The 22,495-nt window shown below is 39.9% G+C and overlaps 1 protein-coding gene across 1 annotated transcript in view; it reads right to left on the reverse strand.

Moving 5' to 3' along the window:
• The window catches only part of LOC134222739 (uncharacterized), a 65,406-nt gene extending 60,277 nt beyond the window's left edge, over positions 1–5,129 (reverse strand). Inside the window, exon 1 of the mRNA XM_062701903.1 lies at positions 4,584–5,129. Coding sequence (XP_062557887.1) covers positions 4,584–5,129 — 546 coding nt within the window. The remainder of the gene's footprint in view (positions 1–4,583) is intronic.
• Between the last annotated feature and the right edge of the window lie 17,366 nt (positions 5,130–22,495).

Raw genomic sequence — 22,495 nt, forward strand, 5'->3', positions numbered from 1 at the left:
GAATTTGAATTTGGAATTTGAATTTGAATTTGAATTTGGAATTTGAATTTGGAATTTGAATTTGGAATCTGAATTTGAATTTGAATTTGGAATTTGAATTTGGAATTTGGAATTTGGAATTTGAATCTGAATTTGGAATTTGGAATTTGGAATTTGAATTTGGAATTTGGAATTTGAATTTGGAATTTGGAATTTGGAATTTGAATCTGAATTTGGAATTTGAATTTGAATTTGGAATTTGAATTTGGAATTTGAATTGAATTTGAATTTGGAATTTGGAATTTGGAATTTGGAATTTGAATTTGAATTTGAATTGAATTTGGAATTTGAATTTGAATTTGAATTTGAATTTGGAATTTGAATTTGGAATTGAATTTGGAATTTGAATTTGGAATTTGAATTTGAATTTGAATTTGGAATTTGGAATTGGAATTTGGAATTTGGAATTTGGAATTTGAAATTTGAAATTTGAAATTTGGAATTTGGAATTTGGAATTTGGGATTTGGAATTTGGAATTTGGAATTTGGAATTTGGAATTTGGAATTTGGAATTTGGAATTTGGAATTTGGAATTTGGAATTTGGAATTTGGAATTTAGAATTTGGAATTTGGAATTTGGAATTTGGAATTTTGAATTTTGAATTTGGAATTTGGAATTTGGAATTTGGAATTTAGAATTTGAAATTTGGAATTTGGAATATGGAATTTGGGATTTGGGATTTGGGATTTGGAATTTAGAATTTGGAATTTGGAATTTGGAATTTGGAATTTGGAATTTGGGATTTGGAATTTGGAATTTAGAATTTGGAATTTGGAATTTGGAATTTGGAATATGGAATTCTGGATTTGAAATTTGTAATTTGAAATGGAATTTGGAATTTTGAGTTTTGAGTTTTGGATTTGGATTTGAAGTTGTGAATTGTGAATTATTAATCTTGAATCTTGAATCTTGAATTTGGAACTTGGAATTTGGAACTTGGAATTTGGAATCTGGAATTTGGAATTTGGAATTTGGAGTTTTGAATTTTGAAATCTCAAAATCCACATAAACCGACGTGAAAAAAATCGCGATCCAGAAAAAAAACCTCATATTCCAAAATTTGCGTAAAAATCTTCACAATTTGTCTAGTGTCATTATTCATTATTCATTATTCATTACTGATTCATGTTTGTAAAATAAATTAAAAAATTTAAAATATGTTTTTTTTTTTTCGATTTTGTTACATGTCCCATTTTATCACCCCAAAATTCACCATAGGGTGATAAAATCGGGATATTACTGTATTCATTATTCATTATTCATCATTATAATTAGTCAAGTTCTTGTTATTGTTTATTTTTCACTGTTCAGTGGTCATGTTCATCTAAACCGAATAAGATTTATTGGCCGTACGAGGCGACATTACAGGCGCTCCATCATTCACCCTCAATCGAACTCGACGGTGGTTTGATCGAGTATTGATGGTAATATCCTTAGGATAAATACTGCTGGATCGTGGCAGCTCGTTCGGTGACGTGATTGTAATAAACTGACCTCATACGTTTTGATTTTGATTTCATGTGTTCGCTATACAGAGCTTCTCTGTAGAAAGATCTCAAAAAACTGTCTTATTTAACATGTTTTTCTTTCTGAATATTCTATAAAACCAATTTGCACTATTTCTTGTATTATCCTAGAACCACTCCACCTACAGAACATTTCACTTCCATCAGCGAAAACTCTCAACTTCTGAGCTCAGCTCCGCATCAGCATCACCAACAGTGAAAGCCAAAGCCGCCCAAGTTATGCCGTCCCGGCTCGGTTCTCGGTTGCAATGTGCACTTTTTTGTGGTATGCTTCTGCATCACCGACTCACCTCCGACCCTCAACTTTTTCGAACAGATTTTCCAACCCCCCCTCCTAAAATTTGTTTCGACCCGACCGTGAAGTGGAAGGTCGAAATCGGCTTTCTTTGTCGAATGTGTGTGCAATGTGCGTTGTATCGAAGCAAAAACCGGAACCGATGCTTGCTGGTGGCCGCCCGGTGGCTTTTGGCCGAGCACAATAGGATGAAAAATGAATATTTTCCTTCCTGGCAACAATAACAACGGGAACCGCAACCGAACAAGATCCAGCCCCATGCAACAACAACGCCACCGTGTGCAACACGAACGAACGAAAGTGGAATGCAAAAAATCCCGAAACAGAAGGCACTCTTATTTCGCCGCCCGCCTTGTCTGTCATACCAGCCGGTCAAAGCGGAAGCTGCTGATGAGGGGGATTGATGGAGGCATTACTTCACCGTCCATCTATCCATCCATCCATCCGTGGCTGTTGTTGCTGTTGATGTGGGCAGCATTTTCGTGGAAAGTGATTTTTCCTGCTTTTGAGTGAAAAAGGATATGACCGAAATCATATTTTCTGGTAGATCCGATCGGCTAGAGTTCGTCAGGTCGCCTAAGGCTTATCACAGGAGCACACAGGGCTCAACGGCATGTGAATCGGAACTAGATTACTTACAATTTGCTGGGAGTTGGATGAAAGATGTGATCACTTTAATTATTACATATTGTAAAGTTTGTAATCCTAGATTAAATTTAAGAATCATAAAAAGTTACCAAATCGAAAAATTTCTTCCACCTCCACAAAATAAAAATTTGATTCTCGGAGCCTTAAAGCCAAAACCATGTCATTAAATTTAGTTGGCATTCTGGCACTGCGTTTTGGTCTAGATGAACACGCTTCGTTTAGTGGTTGCTGCAATTTTTCTGGATCGGTGTTTGTATTTGTTCCTATTGAAAGGATAGTATATCAGTTCAGAAACAGTTAATGATTAATTATTTACCAATCTTACTTATTGTGCGATCCAGGGTGCAATCATTGGTATCCATAGTTTTCTTCACCGGCTCGTTTAGCATCAGCGATATCTCGTGAAAACATAACACCGCGTTCACTTCTCACGACAATTTTTGCCCCGTCCTTTGCCAGAATTGTGTACTTTTCAATACCAGAAGTCGGATCGGATTTAAGGACATAGTTGGAAGAGTACCACGATGGCAGTCAATATGGCACCGGACCTTCCACGGGTCAACCCCACACCTCCCGCACTCCTCTCCCATCAACATTCGAATGCATCGAACAGCATCGAACAAAAGTTTAATATTCAGATTACTAACCTGTTAACAGTATATTTATGTACTTCCCGTGATAATTAACATGTTTTTTCGAAAAGTCCTATGCATTTCGGCTCGAAATAAAACATAAACCAGCAGTTTCGAGCCAATATAACTGCCGTCCGGGGTTTTTTTTGGTTTATCGCAGCACTCCACTTCTTCTCGAAGGGCATTGAAAAAATCATTTTTTTACACACTTCTCCGCACATGAGCACCCCGAAATGTTGATGGAATGCAAATGAAACATCACTTTATGAAATCAGTCACTTGTTTGACGCGAAAACTTAATATAAACTGCTATTTTTGTTCGAAAAAAACGACTAAAAACTGATCGCGGAGCGAATGTAAACACCGGTACCGATAGCAGCAAACTAATAAACAGGGTGGCTCAAAACTGATTTTGCTCCGCCGCGCTCAGTCGGTTATGTTTCATATTTTGGGTGTCGTTCGCTGGTTTCGGTTGGTTTGAATAGGGGCTTACCGTGCTCAGGTGGTTTCAGGTTTGTATGGCAGTTGATATGGCGAGGTTGAATTTTACATTATTCTGATTGTGGCACTCCGTGATTGGGCGCTGCTGGCGAGGGGGAGACCATATGACTGGATGAAATATTTAAGAGCTTTAACTCCTTAGACAATGCATATTAAATGGACGTACCAATAGTTGGGAGTCGATTTTAATCGAGGTTGCAAATCTTTAGCATAATAATAAAGCCCCAAATACAATGTCGGCAGAACAGAAACGGAAACGGCAAATTTGACAGTTGGCCCATATATTTTCCGTCAAATTTGCCGTTTCCGTTCCATTGACATTGACAAAACTCATATGTGAATATGTACGTTATGTGGAAGATATTGATTTGGAAAATGTATTGGAGGTAACCACTTTCCCTTCGATGGGACTCGAACCCATGACCCTACAGTAGGGTAGGTATAGGTATATGAGTAGGTATATGAGTTTTAATAACAAAATAGCCAGATTTTTTCTGTGATACATATCTATCTCACCAGGAGCAGATACATACAAAAAGTGTGACATGGGGGTGAGCGGAGTATAAAATGCTATTTCAACGGATCTTTCCTAAGGTGCGTTGAGTCTCTGGAATGTTGCTTTCAGCTATGTGGGTTCTCTTTTCGCCAGCGTTTGGAGGGGAGGAGCTGTAGCCAGTGTAATGAATGGTTTAGTTTTCCATAATAGTTTTCATACAAACTTGAATCGGCTTGTTCTCAATCAGTTTTTGTTCAAATCGGCTTTTGGAGGACACTCGGAGCATGGGACAGAATCAAGTGCGCGTGGTGGAGCTGGGTCGTATTTTGAACCACCCTACTAATTTTCTTTGTTTTTTCATAAATACGACACCAATACTACTACAATATATGACAGTTTGTATTGTACCAATACTTTCAAAGCTTTGTTTTGGTACTCTACCCACCTTCACCTTAAGCCGCTTTTGTTGAACAAGAACAACTCTATCACCTACCACTAGGTTCGATTCCTTAGCTCCTCGTCTCGCAACCGTGTACCGTTTGCTTTCCTGCTTTGAGAAGGCGTCCTTTTCACGCACCGCTTCGAGATCGATTCCTTTGTTAGATTTGGTTTCCCACAGACAAGGAAACGTGCCACGCCACTTCCACCCTACCAATAACTCAAAAGGCGTAACACCGAGACGTGAGAGTGGTCGCACTTTGTTGTGGTTGTGAATGTAACTATCAAGTGCCGTTCGCCAGTTGATGTTATCTAACTTTGATCCTGCTAAAACCTTCTTAATACCTTGGTTCTGTCTTTCTATGGCCCCATTTGATTGGGGACTTAGTGGTATTGATTTTCGAACAACTATGCCCCTATTTTGCCAGGTGTTAATAAACAGCTTACTTTGGAATGGGGGCCCGTTATCACTTTGCATGATTAAAGGGTATCCCCACATTACAAATATTTTATTCAACGCTTCGATGGTAGATTCAGCATTGATGTTCCTCATTTCTACTACATGTAAGTATCGGGAATAGGTATCAACTACCACGAGAAACTCACCGTATCCAAATTCTTTATCTGTATAAAAATCAATTTGGAGAATTTCCCATGGGCCATGAGGAAGTTCCCTGCTTGTCAAAGGTGTAGGAGGATTTCTCTTGGACAATAACAGGCAAGTTTCACAGGACTTCACATATGCCTCTATGTCACTGCTCATCCCTGGCCACCAAAAGTATTCTCACATTATTCTCTTCGTGGATGAAAACCCCATGTGACTTTGATGGGCTGACAGTATTGCTTTTTTTTGCGTAATAGTACTGGCAAAATTACTTGGTCGTTTTTGTTTATCATAGCTTCCTTGACACTCAATAGCTCTTCATCTTTCTCGGATATTGATCCAATTTCGTCCCACGTTAGCTCCATTGCGCCCAAGTCCAGGAAGTACAGTCTCCATCCTGAGCGTTGCCCGGCTATCGCTTTAACCTGTTGCCAGGTTAGATTTCGGTCGACTTCTTTTATTTCTTTATTGAGGCTTCGCCGCCATGAGCCTCTGGGTCTGCTTCTGCTGCGATGTCCCGCTGGGTTCCAGTCTAATGCTTGTTTACAGATTTCGTTTCCGCCCCTACGTAGAGTATGGCCGACCCAGCCCCACTTCTGATCCCGAATTTCTGTTGCTATCGGCCTCTGGTGACAATAACCATGGTGCTCAGATTGGTGTCAAAGTGACCCAGATTCGGCAAAACCGTGGTTACTCTAATATGGGTAAGGGTACTTGACTCAAATCTGGGTAACCGTACAAGCGAAAAAATCTGGGTAACCGGTACCCAGCTCTTTTCGCTCCAGAAAATTATTATTATGTAAAAAATATTAAATAAAACAAAATCCCCAACGCATATCACTTGCCGGCTGTGCTCCGCCATGATAACTTCAACAATTCTTACCTGTTTCTTGCTGCATTCTACGTAAAAAATGCCATCATTTATTCTGGCATGCGACTTCGACGCCGGTCGACGCCATGTTGATACATCCGAAAATGTTTAAGTCCCCGGTTACCCAGATTTCGGGTTCGTCTGACTCAGATCCATTTTGTTGACATACCCGGATTTTGACAACTGCTAATATCAGAAAAAATCCGGGTACAAACCATCCCCGTGAAACAAACACTAGTTCTTGAAGCCACCGTTTGTTGGTGTGGCGCTAGTCCCGTTCTTGAAATTTAAAGCTCCGTTCATATTGTACCGTACATTTCGCGCGGGCATTTAATTATGTATCGCAAAATGATTTTCGACCTGAAAATTTTGAATTTCAATAACTTAAGTTATATTGTTCTGTTTTCGTCATTTATCCAGCATTTTACATGCGGTAATAGCTGCCACAATATAATTATCATCAAAATAAGCCGAAATTCTCACCGAAAAAACAATAAATTAATTTCGATCGCCGCCACAATCAGAAATGCCAGATTGGAAGACATGTCTTCAATTTGAATCTCTGTGAAGACATTTATTTCGTGAAGACATTTTGAAGACTTTTCAAAATATTTGAAGACACTTGAAGACAATCAATAAGCCAGCGAATAGAAAATACAATTTCATTACTTATAAGCTTATAAATTCCGCGACCGTTATGTATACTAGGTATATAAATATTACAAAACTTATAATAGTCTTTGTCTCGAGCTTAGAATCTCAAACATAAAATACATTCACACTAGCCGGTTGATAACTGCAACGCATTTAAGACCTCATACACACTTAACTTTGAGCTTTCGTTTGTATTTTTCTTGGCGGCGTCTTTAAAAAGGTATTTCGATCATTTCGGAACGCAATGACCTATCTAATTTGCGGCAAACATAGACTAAATTCTTCTATGACTAGATTTAATCTATTCAACCTTTGAGCTAGAACCAGTTTTTTCTAATTTCATTCTGAATGGCATATGCATACCATCATTCCACATTCCGGATATTTAATCCGCCGGGAAACTCTTTGAATTTCTCGTGGATTTTTGAAAGACTTTTCAGTGAAAAATTAAAAGAATTTTTCGTCAATTTTATAAGGAGAATTTTCGATGAGGAATTGAAATTGAAAATTCAGTTAAAATTATCGTGGAAATTTATAATAATTTCCGTTAAAAAGAAATAAAGGAAATACTCCAAATATTAAACGAGAAATTCTTCTTAATTTCCACAAGTTTATCTGAGCTCCCACAAAAAATCCCTTTTGATTTCCACAAGAAATTTGCCTCAATTAATTCTCATAGAAAATTCTTACGAATGTCGATAAGAAATTGAAATTGTTTTGGCATTCCACTAAAAAAGTTCAAAATAATTTTCTTAACAATTGTTTTGGTGTTAAATAGATATTTCTCAGATCTTCCATGGTAAATTACTACAGGAAAATTACTACAGGAAACTTATTACACACCTTCGCTAAATTATTCCTTGAATTCCTTTGGTAATTCTTCAAGAAATATCTTTGGACATTCTTTCAGTATTTTATCTGAGAATTCCTTTATAAATTTCTCCAAAAAATCGTTCTAGTGTTGTTTCTGAAATTCCCCCTTCCCTACACGAATTTGTCCAGAAGTTTCAGGAATTTCTCCGAAAAATCCTCCAGGAATACCTTTGGAATTTCTTCTAGGAGCTGTAAGGTCGTCCGAGAATTCCAGTGAAAGAACATCCAAGAATTCCTTCGGAAGATCCTCCTTAACTACTCCGGTAGTTCCTCCACGAATTCCTCCAGCAGTTCTTTCAGGAATTCCTCCGGAAGTTCTTCCAGAAATTCTTCCGAAAGTTCCCCCAGAATTTTCAAAAATTCCCGCTTAACCTCCTCCACTGATCCCTCCGGAAGTTTCCCCAGAAATTCCTTTGGAAGTTTCTCCAGGAATTCGTCTGGAAGATTCTCCAAGAGTGATGCCGAAAGATTCTATATATGTAGTATACTACGGAATTTCTCTGGTATTTCCTCCAGGGTTTCTTTCGGAAGTTTCTGCAGCTATTTCTCAAGAAGCTCCTCCAAGAATTCATCCATAACTACTTCCAAGAATTCCTCCGGATGTTTCTAGAAATTTCTTCAGGAATTCCATCGGATATTCCTTCAGTAATTCCTCAGGAATATCCTTCAGGAATTCCCCAAGAAAACCCCCCCAGAATTCCTTCTTAAGTTTCTCCAAGAATTCCTTCTGAAAATCCTCAAGCAATTCCTCCGGAAGTTCCTTCAAAAATTTCCAGAAGTTTCTTCAGTAAATCTTCTGGGTGTTCCAACAGGATCTCTTCGGGAAATTTCGTCTGGATGTTTTTCAGGTATTTCACGGTAAATTTTGAAACCTTACAGGGTATTCTTTAAAAATAAATTTGGGAGAATTCCACATGGAAGTTCAGTTAAAAAATCCGGTGGAATTTTAACCAGACTCAGTAGAAAATTCAGGGGAAACTCGTTAAACACTATCTCGTGAAAATTTTATAGAATATTCCCATGAATTCTATCAATTTGAATGTTTAAAAAAATAAACATTATTCCACATCTTTAAAACAAGGACATGATTGAATTTGCAAACCTATTGGATTTTGAAATTTCTCGCTAATAATCATAATTTTTATATTGAAGACATATTTAAACGACTGTGAAGACATTTGAAAATATTCACTGGCATCCCTGGCCACAATGTTCTGGTAAGGTGCAATCTATTTGACGTTTGTCTTGTGTGATCATCATCATCCTCATGAATTTATCATTATTGGCGAATAAAGGTTGCACGAAGAAGAAGAAGTCGAAGGATAATATTTGAAAATAATTGCGCGGGGAAACATACGGGAAGTTTTTTAAAACTCTTCTCAAAAATTTAGAAGCAATTTAATTGAAAACGGCTAGCAGTACGGGGCTAGACTTTCCTTCTACTGCATAATAAACGCAATTTTTTGTTTTCAAATTTTATTTTGTGATATCACACTAGATACACAGAATGAGAAAAGTCCAACCCCGTACCGTTTTTTAATCAAATTGCTTCTAGACATTCCCATAACAGAGCTTAAAATAAGCGGCCGTTAGCGCTAGTAAGATGCTGTACATAACCAAATCAACTGGGTTAAGAAAATTTCGAGAGAATTTAAATAAATATATTGTAACTCTGTCAATTATCATCCGATTTTGACAATTTAGGGATGCCTGAACCGGAAATTTCATATTGTTTCACATTATGTTTACAAGGCCGGCTAAGGTCCTTCGAGAAATGAGTTTATCAGAAGTCGAATGAAAACAAACATCAAGGTCCATCTCATTTACCGAAAAATGAGGGTAACCAACTTGATTTGGACCCCTACATATTTTGGACCCTCCTGTCAACATTTTCTTTATATCTATTTTAGTTCAGATATCAAGAAAATGTTGCTGTTCCGCTTCTGAATCCCGCATGGTCTTTATGCTAATAAAATTGCTGCGAATGTGTTTTGAAATTTGAATGAAATGTTCATGAAATCAATATTTTCAAGAAGGCAAGCATTACAATGCATTACGCTTCAAGCTTACGTCATTGAATATCTCAGAACGAACACAATCAGTTCATGTTGACATTGTAAATTTAAATCGCTGTAATCTTCACATTGATCCATATCAATCGAAAGGTAAGACTTTGCTTTAGCTCAAATGGCCTGTGCTAATTAAAAATTCATTTTTTGGGTTTCCAAAATGTGTACATTTGGGGGTCCAAAATATGTTGCACTGTCAAAAGCGAAGAATATTTTCATTTCAGATAGTTGAAAATCTTAGCGATTTATAAACATCCGATGCCCCTTTCAAACTTCCTTCCCATAAATAAGACTTTCATATATGCAATTATGTGATTTTGGCTTGTATCACACGTCTCATTTGAAAGATATAAGCGGATATTGGATAAAATTTTGCTTTAAGCTGACGAGAAACCTAACCATACTGCTCATGTCGTAAATGTGTAACATTTAAATTTTTATTGATTAATAGTTAATCTCAAGAATCCTTATATCGACCTAAGAATTAAATCATCTGATTTAATTCTTAGGTCGATTCTTAAGGATTCTTGAGATTAACTATTAAGTAGTGATTCAAATTGTTCTGCTGCATTAAATTTTAGTATAAATTTGAAACATGCATTCTCCCAGCAGCTGACCTAGATTGATTTAGGTTAAGATTCAAAAGCTCAAAACTGTTATACAGCTTTGTTCTATTTGCTGCAGATTGAATCGCGAGATTCAAATGTTGTTGTATGTTTTGGCGATTGAACGCGTTATTTTAACTACTGAATTCGGATCAATGTTCTTTGAAATTACGCCGCATTTCTGAGCAACAAAATAAATATTTTTTTTATTCAAACAAAATTCAAACATGAACAGAGCTTGGCTGGAGATACCAGCGTTTCTGTTTCTTCAGATCCCAACGAGAATAGTGTTCTAAAATTTGGAGGAAAAATAAATCACTGCTGATCAATCAGTCCTAATTGTTTTGCAGTCTTATTTTTTGCTACTTTAAAAAAATTGTTTTTTTTTTAACAGAACGATGCATTACATATTAAAGGCCACTCTTTACCACAATGCTAACTATTTGTCAAATTCCTTTAGACTTCTATCAAACTGTTTAGATATCGACATGGGTGTGAGAAACCGAAAGTTTCCGGAAAGGAACCACCTATCAAAGTGTCACGCGTCCTACCTGTCCGCCAGTGTGTAGTTGAAAGCGACAGATTGCCTTGCTACCAGGGTGAGCCTGCTGCGATGGCAGTCGAGGTGAGTGCCGAGCACACAGTAGTGAGTAGCGGATGTTAAGGCTCTTTCACACCCACACATCCACTTCCCACTACAAAAAAAGGATACGTTTCGAATAAAATTTGAATTCATTTAGAGGTTTTCGTCAATCGTAATCAAGATCTAGGTTTCTTAAAAAATGTAGTACTGAGAGGAAGCTAGCTCACTAAATATTTGGCCACTTTTATTTTATTTTCATTTTTTTTCTCCTTCTTCTTATAAATATAAATGTTGCGTTAATCTCCGAAAGGTTGAGCTTTTATCAATTCTTCACTTATCGAAATTACCAAGGCCGGGAGCAAAAACTTGTATATTATTTTTACTAATGTACTGATAAAATGTGTTAACCAACTACAGTGTTTCGGACATAAGGCGAGTGCTAGTAGTAAACGAGCCTTTCAAAAGATTTTTTTCCTGCTATCTTATAATAACCGTAAGTTCATGTGCCTTTTGTTTCAATTTTGTTTAATATTGGTGCTGTTGTTTTTCCTGGTAAATAACTGGCACAAATGGTGAGATACAGGAAAATATATCAAATGTAGACAGTTGTAGGAAATACGTGTTCTCATATTCTAACCGATATTGAAGTTTTCTTCTGTAAAGGGGTCTGCATTAGCTGTTGATAATTTTGAAGGCACTCCGGAGACGAGCCAGCCTCGGGCTGAAAGTCTCCTTAATAAAGACACAAAAAAAAAAAAAATTTAGAAGGCCCGGAAGGGTGAAGAATTTATTTTTTCACTGTAGTGATACTTCTTCCCAAGCAGCAGAAGATAGCAGATTTATATCATATAGTGATTCCGAGTTTCACAGATTTCATAACAAAGGCAGTTATATTGGGATTTAATTTAAAGTCAGTAATACAAAACAGATGGGCATCATAGAACAAACTGCAAGTTTCAAAGTAGGATCTTTGGGTATCAACAATCGACGAACGGCACTCCCGTATATCCAAGGCAAAAAAACGAGGCAGCAAAGCATGCGATACTGCTCTATCTTATGCGCGTTGTTCAGTAAAGCTTGACTTCCACCGCTAGGTTTGCTAGCGTTTCAAATCATGGAATGACAACATTCCATGGCAAATATGGCTATATGTTAAATGTCAGTAAGGTAATCGATCATTGATCATCTGAACATTTCGGCCATTCTTCAGCACTACAACCCATAAAATGCACAGCAATATGCACTAACCTCTCGGATAACACAACTGCTCTTATTGCTCTCACGATCAACAATTCGAATTTGCGCTAAAATTGCAAAAGATCTTCATTTGTTGCTGACTGCTTCTCGAGGTAAACAGGAAGTTGTCTGAGAAACTACACGAAACTATAAGACACGCAGATTAAGGTGTATCCCTTTGGAAGTTGGAAGATTGAAGTAACTCAAATCCTTTCCAAACGACCATCATCTTTTCATTCTCGATAATTTGCCGTAGATCGAGAATCATCGGAAACGCCAGGTGATGTGGACAGCTTGGAACAACGTCAAAATATAGTTGAGGTAATATATGCAGCAAAACATAAATTCAACCTGCCTCTCTTTATGCAAAACTTCTTAGATATGATCCGGCGATAAAACACGCAAGCTCTCATTGCCAACACCATCCCGAAACGGAGAGGCATAGCGTTCCACTAAAGCTACAAAGCCCTTAACATAAGAAGAGTACATCGGATAAATACCTTTTTTAGTCTGGTTGCAATACATGACTATGCAGACGATTATAAAAACCTAATACCAGCAAGATTCTCAAATTACGATCGAAAGCTAAGAGTTACTGCTTTCTGACGTAGGTGTATCCAATATGTTCAGTGAAACTTACCAATCAATGACTTGTCTGGTCTTACAGCAAAATATTGTAGAAGAGTAGAAGCAACTCGAGAAGAGAAACCACGTCGCACCAAAATCCGCCACCACCGATTTCACCCATTTATCTCAAAGGATGAGCTAATGCGTATAGGAGGTTGCCTCACAAATGCGTCTCAGCCGTGTGACAACAAGCATCAAACTGAGGTTTCCGCTTCACATTCTCTCCAAGTATAACTAGTACGTTCACAATATGAGATTCATGTGCATGCAGTACCACAGCTATTGTTGACCATCCTACGATTAACATACTTGATCATTGGGTTAGGAATCTTGCTTAAACTCATTTTTCAGAATTGTGTTATATGCTGGGTTACAGCACGACCGTAACTTCTTGAGCAATTTATGATGAAGTCCCCTGCGTTGGGCATGACAGCTACTCGTCATTCCTCTATTAGTGCATTATTATTGGGATATAATTTTTCTACAACGAATGCATTGCCGAGCTGCATCACTCAAAGCGTTCATCGCAGTGTTTGTGTGTCACTCTCGTCGTTTTGTTTCTTGCCGGGGGCTGTATAGCGATATCTACAGCGAGCTGCCAACGAGTATTAGAAACTGTAGTAAGCAACATCATCGAGAATTCATTCATGAATGCACCAACAATGACATCCGTTAGCGTTTCAGCCCATCAAAAGCATCTAGCTTCGGTGGAATCTAGAAAGCTCCAATACGTTCTGCCCAGAAGCATTTTGTTCGAGTGCTTGGTATCCATTGATATTGAATGCTGCATAAATTTTCGTTCCGTAGTTGAACTCAACGATGAACCTATTTCTATTTTTAACCCCTAACGCGTGGACAGTTTCTTGTCTGGTCCACAATGAAGACTGTTCCAGACAAACATTTCCACAATTCCATCCAACCGATTGCCACAATGGGGGGAACGGACAGAAGATCCCTAATTTATCTGGGAACGATGGCAATCGAAATATTTATCAACACTTTAATCTCATTGTACAACCCTTTGGTTGCTATTCAAACAAATTAGCTGACTCTAGTCAAGGACGACAGTCATCCTGCAATATCCAGGTCTGGCCGACTGCTGGAATAGTAAATCCGGGTTCCGACAAACGGTCGCTTTTCTCGTCCGGTCAACAAACTTTGCTTGTTATCGGTTTCGCCCTCGCAAGAAGAATCAGAGGACAAAGGCGAAACGGTAAAGGCTTTCCCAAACAAGTGCAACATTTGGATTTGGTTCTAAATGTGATGTGATAATTCTTTACCTACTTTTCGTCATAGCGATGCACGGCTTCATCCACATATATCATTAAATCTAATCTAAGCTTCGATCCGCTTTTATAGTACCGCCTTGTTAATACCCGTTTATGACATGCGCGACGTTTCGTCCGCTTCGCTGCACAAATGCACGCATTTTTTGTAAGCTTTCGGCTCTATTGTCCATCTCTTGCATGCGGAACCTGTGATTTATCTCAAACGCACGACTTTTGCGTCCACCTTTCATATGCGCGACATTTGCTCCCACCATTCGAATGCGTGGTCTCAATGTCCGCTGCTGAAATGCATGACCCTCGTGTCCGCTTCATAAATGCGCGACTGTCCGCTTACATCATGCGCGGCTTGCATGCCCGCTCCTGAAATGCGCGACTTTTCGTCCGCTATCAACTTGCGCGATATACTTTTATCCGCTTTAAACTAGCGCGATACCTGCTATCCGCTTTTTCAAGAGCGCGGTCTTTTACCCGCTTCTAATGCGCGACAACCGTGGTCCGCTCAGTGCGCGATCTTGATGATCCGCATTTTTAGTACATTTTTTCTTTATTATTTTCACACCGTTAATAGGTAGTTCCTTTCTTTATTTAGGTTCTTACTATGAATATGTACTTCAAATCCCGGCAGGATCGCCATTGTGAGAAATCGAAAGTTTCCGGAAAGGAACCACCTATCAAAGTGTCACGCGTCTTACCTGTCCGCCAGTGTGTAGTTGAAAGTGACAGATTGCCTTGCTGCCAGGGTGAGCCTGCTGCGATGGCAGTCGAGGTGAGTGCCGAGCACACAGTAGTGAGTAGCGGATGTTAAGCTCGCTGTACACCAGAATGTAAGGGCTCTTTCACACCCACACAATGGGTATCAGACAGACTTGACAAATTTGTTATTATTAATAATTTGGTATTTGTTATTTATTGTGACAAATACAGTGCTGATAACTTTTGCGCTATAGCGAAACATGTGTATCTGAAATGTACGATACAGCTATAGAGATAATTGTAATAAATTTATGAAACATATGTTAGATGGTGCGCTTTTTCTTTTAACAACAGCCTAAAATCTAGCCTAAAATTAAAAAAATACTGTTTATTTATTTTTTATTCGAATTAAATCTCTCCTCGAGCGATATTGTCGCATGCGTCACTGTGTTCCGTGCTTAAAGCCACAGCTTGACAGCTAGCACCAAGTTTAGCACCAAGTTTTCGGCTTCAATCATATTGTATGCAGATGACAGCCGTTTCAGGGGGCTGGTACAAACTATAGATAGTAGAATCTATAGATGAGCGAAAGCATGGCTGAGTCGATTTTTTTGCCCGTGCATACGCGGATACACGTCACAGCCCTTAACGTTTCCATTGAAATCGTGACGTCATGCTCGTTTGGAGACACGTTTGACAGTTCGTTTGGAGACAGAGGATTTATCTTTGCTCATCTATATATTCCACTATCTATAGTACAAACGACCCAGCGACTGAGTTGTTTCAGGTTAGCGTGTACCACAGACTTCACAAGTCGGAACCGTTGAAAAAAAAAAACAATCCAGCATTTTTATGCATCTTCAGCATCAAGAGCCGTAACTGAAATAAACTCCACTTACCGTACAAATCTGGAACAAATTGATACAATCAGGCTTTGTTTCACCTTATTATTCCGTACAAGGAACAATTTGGCAGGATCGCCAAATGTGCGGCCTCGTTTGGCCGTGGATAGCTCCATGCATTGGTGGGGTGCTTGCTCGCGTCCGCACCTGCTGGTTGTCCGATGAGGAAGGAGGGCCAGTCATGGCCTGCTGTTGGCTGATCGAACATCATGAAATCTTTCGTTATACGGGTGAAGCTTGCATCTGTCAACTAAACACACACAGCAGTCGAACTGCCCATTTTGCAACATATATTTTACCCTCACAGCACCAACCTGGGGCTAAAGGTCCTGGCAGCGTTGCGTTGTTTTACTTCCAGCGGAATATCGCTCTGCGCTGGTCGCTTTTTATGGCTCCTTCCCGAAAAGTACACTGCCAATGGTCTCCACCGCACTAGGATGCACTAATTGCTACACACGCTTTAGTCGACGCTGGTCTGCACGAGAAAAGTATTTTTTTTCATCCGATCGTCGCCAACTTGTAATGTCCAGTTCGTGATAAAGAAAGGGTTTCGGAGCTACTATTTAAGCGAGGAGATAGTTTGATAGCCGAATAACGAATGTCGGCAAACAGCGATATTTATTGTTAGAAAACCTTTTATCGAGACAGCAATAGGTGTCAGAAGATATAAACTACTGTTTCTTTTCGAAACGTCATTTGACGTATATCTCAAACTGAAGCAATTATGATTCCGTAAAATGTGATTATTCGAATCCCTTTTTTTTAATTGTGTGTTTATGTATATAAGTTTCAAATCTCTTACATTTCTAGATCAACCATTTAATGGTTGCAAAAACATTTATATTGCATCAATTCAAAGCAAAGTCTATTAGTGTCCAGCTTGTGTCAATTAAAAAGAATTTTGAAAATGAAGTATGAAAATTGATAATCAATAATTTACTCAGGTTTTTCAGATTTTTGTACCTCGATATCAGCTTCTCGCTCGTCGTCAGGAGATTCAATAGCTGCTATTTTCCGTGGTACACTATGCGGTTCGGCGTCAGCAGGGCGTTTCCAGGCTCTGTTTTGTACTTGCTTGTTTGAAGAACACACACGAGCGATATGGCCAACTCGTCCACAAGTATGACACACTTTGTCGGCATTTGGGCATGTAAATGGTTGATGAAAAATACTTCCACATCTCCACCAGCTGGTGCTACGTTGATTCCACAAGGATTCGCGGTTGAATCCTCGCCCGCCTCTTGTACCTCGGAAACCACGGCCGCCACATGTAAACTCTTTACGTCAATTGCCGGAAAACTGTCCTTGATTACGTCCTTGGAAATCTTGAGGGTTCTCAGACACCAGAGCGACTGTGGCTGTATCACTACGATTATGGATCCTTTGGAATTCTTCTTCGTCCAGCTCGCGGTCACGCACCAGGTCAATGAGATCTTTCATTGTGCCTTGTCGTACCCAATTCCTGTGGGCCAAAATTCGAATTCGGCTGTCATGTGCACTCTTGGTAATTACCCTGACAACTGCTTCCATTTCTTCGTCGACTCCGTAGTTGCACAATTTCGCCACGGTGGCCACCCTACGGACGAATTCGATACTGGTTTCACTTTGTAGTTGACACATATTCATTAATTTTCCTCTTTGTGACAGAATGTAGGTCCTCGATCCAAAATAGTCATCTAGACGTGCTACGGCGTTAGAGAAAGGAGCCAAACGCCATCATCAGGCATTTGATTGGTCGACACCATGGTATTAAATATTTCACGTAGTTTTGCACCTGCCTTGATCTTAAAAACGCCGAACTTCGCTTGCTCGTCTGCTGTGTTGACCAATTGCAAGGAAGCGACCAACGTCTCTTTCCAAAACTTGTACTCTCTTTTGTCGATTTCGGTGTCTCCATCGACAGGCACGCATTCCGGTATGTTGAGTGTTCCTAGTGTCCAGTTACTCATGGTTGAGAGCAGCATTGACTCACCTCTCGATTCAGAAGAGTCGTTCCTCATCGTTGCCGAACGAGCCGGACGATCGATTTAATCCAGCGGTAGTTCGGTGGTAAGTTTCGTTACCTGTTCCCGGAGAAAATTGTTTTTCTCAACTGCTTCCTTAAGTTCTTTCAACAGCTTTTTTTTGGAAATTTTCCTGTAATAAAAATATGTACCATTCTTAATGTACACTCATTTTTTTTGCAAATTTTTTTTTGCCTAATTTTTTTTGGCTATCTCATTTCTTTTTGCGTGCAATTCTGGACACATTTTCATTTTTCTGGACAAACAATCATTTTTTTTTTGCTAACTTTTTTTTGCCTATTTTTTTGGCTATCTCATTTCTTTTTGCGTGCAATTCTGGACACCGTCTATCTTCACCGGAGTCCTTGCCAGCTCATTTTTTTTGCTTTGACCTCTGTCTATTTCCACCGGAGTCTTTTAAGGCATTTTACGAAATCCGTCTATTTCCATCGGATTCGTCCTTTCTATTCATTTTTTTTGCCGTCCGTTTGACGCTAACATTTTCTTCTCTTTTTTTGTTTTAATACTTACTTTTTGGAAGCACCGGTAGTGCTACCGGCTGCACCACTGTCGTAACCCGATGTTGCAGACAATTCGCCAGAAGGATTTCCAGCTTCATCCGCCGAATAGTTGGCACTTTGCTCCATTGAGCGTCGGTGACCAGCCGAAAGTACGAAGGCACCGGCCAAATCATCACCGGGAGAATGTGGTTCTTGTTCCATGCTCGCACGTCCGTTGCTGTTAACAGTATTCGTAAGACTGCCAACTCAATTTTCAATTTCCTTGGTCTTTCAAAATCAGCCTACTGTGATTGAATCACACCAATCACCTCAGAAAACAGACTACTTGATGTTATTTTAAATTTTAATCAACACGTGGTGTATTCGAACTGCAGATAAATCTTGTCCATGATAATTTCTGCTGTTATACGCACAACTGTCCCCAGTGCATATGAATTTCTGCAATTATTGGACAAATATGCTTATGACGGCCGAATACCCAATATTGGAATGTCTTTCGAATTAAGTTTTGTCTGTTTTAGATAAGTAACGTATTCAATAAACTTCTAAATTGAATCGTTTTGATATTTACATTTTGTATCTCCTACACTATTTTTTATGTAAAGCACGTTAAATTACTAATAATTAACCTGATATACTGGAATGAGAGAAAGAGATCAAATTGCCACAATAATTTCTATGATTCGTGGAAATAGTTAACAGAACATTTGAAATGGCAATCAAATTTATTACCTCTCAGTACGCAGTCTATATACGCTGATGGACATACTTTTTCTATTAAATGGCACCCATCTCAAATTTGTCACATTCACGGGCTCGTATCCGCTTAAAATTTTGTTCGAAATTTCCTTGCTCATACCTTCGCCTTCTTCACCAGCGTAAATTCATCAACTTCATGAGAACTGAATCGAAACGTTTATCATCATTACGAACTGACGCGACCGACTGTGTCTTTTCCTTCACCCGTTCCCTGGCGGGAAAATAACAATAACCAGGCATCCGTGGAAAAATATATTTATTTCAAAAAGTTATTTCTTCAAAGGCGCGCGATGTTATCGCCCGTCTGCAGTGAAAGGATGGTACGAAATGATGCCACCACGGTGGCCACGGCAGTGTCGTCGGTGGCGGCGGTAGCAGAGAGTAATAGTCAGTGTCGATATATCAGCATCACGCAACACTTTCTCGGACCGAAACAGCCACCTCCACTCAGCCAGAGGCAGCTGGATAAACGTCCAGATATTGTTCATTAAACTTTTCTGCATTGGCAAAAACCGGCAAAAACGAAAAACGAGGAATTTTGCAATATCTTTTAACATGTTATAGTGAGGAAAACATTTAAAGAACATACTAAACCAACTGAAATAATTCAAGGAAATGGACAAAAGTTCTAAGATGGTAAGACCAATTAAAAGTTGATTTTGTGGCTGTTTGATTAACGTCATCTAGGCGCATATTCCGGACTGTGTGTTATGTAATGTCCTGTTCGTTGTCTAGCGTTGCATGTTGGGTATACGTCCTTTGATCAAAGACCTGTAATATGTTAAATTAATATTTTGTTTTCTATTATAAACTTTGACGGTAATGATGGAAAAATTCAAGATAAATCCACAGTATTATGAAACGAATAATTTCAAGTCGCCTCTAAACGGCACGTTCGTAAGCACCAGACGGAAAAGTCCTCAAGGCAAACAGCGAGGGCGTCAGTCACATTCGCACAAGATCTTTGGAGCTTGTGTCGCTGTATGTAGCTGCCGGGGCGGGCCACCACCAACTAAGCTGGCCCTTGATGGGACGGGAAACGAACATTTATGTGATGTGTTTAACCTTTACGATACCAGCAGACGAAAACGACTAAAAATTATTTTTCAATTTGCTCTCATTTCGTCAATGATCACCCGATTGTAACGAAACAGGCATGGTTGGATCGAAAATTTAATATTTTTTCAGGAAATGGCTTGAGGACGTGAATTTTCGTAATGGTTCCGGATTGAGGCCAAAACCCCGTGGGGTACCTATGGTAACCCAGAATGTAATTTTTCCAAGAAACTCACGAAAAAGTGAATTTGTTCGTGAAAAATCTATGTATGGTGAATCTAAATGCAATCATATGTTATATTTGAGATTTCAAGGACCCAGCAATTGGTTCCGGGTACATGGCTGCTTGATATCGGTTCCGGTAGGGACCTAAAGTGGACACTTCCGAAATGGATATATTGGAACCGTTTAAATACCCAAATGACTTGAATTCACTCACAAAAGCAGAAGGAGCTCATCCATTATACTTTAAAATGTGTTTGACCACCTTCAGGTGGCCAACCTGGAGCCGGTTCCGGTGGGAACCCAATGAGGACATTTACGGATTTGATCATATTGGTGTCGTTCGACGGCTTAAAATTCGGGATTTTACTCAAACAAGCGACTAGAACTCATGCCGAGTACTTCCAGGGGAGTTTGGTAACCTTCAGGTGGCCAACCTGGAGCCGGTTCCGGTGGGAACCCAAAGAGGACATTTACGGATTTGATCATATTGGTGTCGTTCGACGGCTTAAAATTCGGGATTTTACTCGAATAAGCGATTTGAACTCATGCCGAATATTTCCAAGTGAATTTGGTCACACTCAGATGGCCAACCTGGAGCCGGTTCCGGTGGGAACCCAATGAGGACAATTACGTATTTGATCATATTGGTGCCGTTCGACGGCTTAAAATTCGGGATTTTACTCAAACAAGCGACTAGAACTCATGCCGAGTACTTCCAGGGGAGTTTGGTAACCTTCAGGTGGCCAACCTGGAGCCGGTTCCGGTGGGAACCCAATGAGGACATTTACGGATTTGATCATATTGGTGTCGTTCGACGGCTTAAAATTCGGGATTTTACTCGAATAAGCGATTGGAACTCATGCCGAATATTTCCAAGTGAGTTTGGTCACCCTCAGATGGCCAACCTGGAGCCGGTTCCGGTGGGAACCCAATGAGGACATTTACGGATTGGATCATATTGGTGCCGTTCAACGGCTTATAATTCGTGTTTTTTTCACGAATAAGCGAATGGTGAGTACTTCAAAGTGAGTTTGGTCACAATCAGTTGGCCAACTTGGAGCCGGTTCCGGTGGGAACCTAAGAGGAAATTTACGGAATTGAACATATTGGTGCCGTTCGTCAGCTTAAAATTCATGATTTCTCATGAATAAGGGATTGGAACTTATTCAGTGTGTTTGCTTTTCATGACCTAGAATCTTGAATCGTTCAAGTTGATGACCCAATGAGGACATTTTAAAAATCGAGCTTATGGGTGCTAGAGCTGTGCGCATATTGAAATGTTATCGGCGGCGACGTGATAGACCATTTTCAATCAGCAACGGCGGCGTGGCGAAGTTCTTCAAGGAAATTCTCCGGAAGTTCCTCAAGGAATTCCTCCGGAAGTTCCTTAAGGAATTACTCTGGAAGTTCCTCAAGGAATTCCTCCGGAAGTTCATCCAGGAATTCCTCCGGAAGTTCCTCCAAGAATTCCTCCGGAAGTTCCTCCAGGAATTCCTCCAGAAGTTCCTCCAGAAGTTCCTCCAGGAACTCCTCCACAAGTTCCTCCTGAAACTCCTCCAGAAGTTCCTCCAGAAACTCCTCCAGAAGTTCCTCCAGAAACTCCTCCAGAAGTTCCTCCAGAAACTCCTCCAGAAGTTCCTCCAGAAACTCCACCAGAAGTTCCTTCAGGAACTCCTCCGGAAAGTGCTCCAGGAACTCCTCCAGAAGTTCCTCCACGAACTCATCCAGAAGTTCCTCCAGGAACTCCTCCAGAAGTTCCTCCAGGAACTTCTCCAGAAGTTCGTCCAGGAATTCCTCCGGAAGTTCCTCCAGGAATTTCTTCGGAAGTTCCTCCAGGAATTCCACCGGAAGTTCCTCCAGGAATTCCTCCAGAAGTTCCTCCAGGAACTCTTCCAGAACTTCCTCCAGGAACTCCTCCAGAACTTCCTCCAGGAACTCGTTCAGATCTTCCTCCACGAACTCCTCCAGAAGTTCCTCCAGTAACTTCTCCAGAACTTCCTTCAGGAACTCCTCTTTTCGGAAGTTCCTCCAGGAATTCCTCCTGAACTTCCTCCAGGAATTCTTCCTGGTGTTCCTCCAGGAATTCCTCCGGAAGTTCCTCCAGGAATTCCTCCGGAAACTCATCCAGGAATTCCTCAACAAGTTCCTCCAGGAATTCCTCCGGGAGTTTCTCCAGGAATTCCTCCGGAAGTTCGACCAGGAACTCCTGCTGAAGTTCCTCCAGGAACTCCTCCGGAAGTTCCTACAGGAATTCCTCCGGAAGTTCCTCCAGGAAGAACTTCTGGAGGAGTTCCTGGAGGAACTTCTGGAGGAACTTCCGGAGGAATTCCTGGAGGAACTTCCGGAAGA

The sequence above is a fragment of the Armigeres subalbatus genome, chromosome 3, assembly GCF_024139115.2.
Source record: "Armigeres subalbatus isolate Guangzhou_Male chromosome 3, GZ_Asu_2, whole genome shotgun sequence".
Lineage (NCBI taxonomy): Eukaryota > Metazoa > Arthropoda > Insecta > Diptera > Culicidae > Armigeres > Armigeres subalbatus.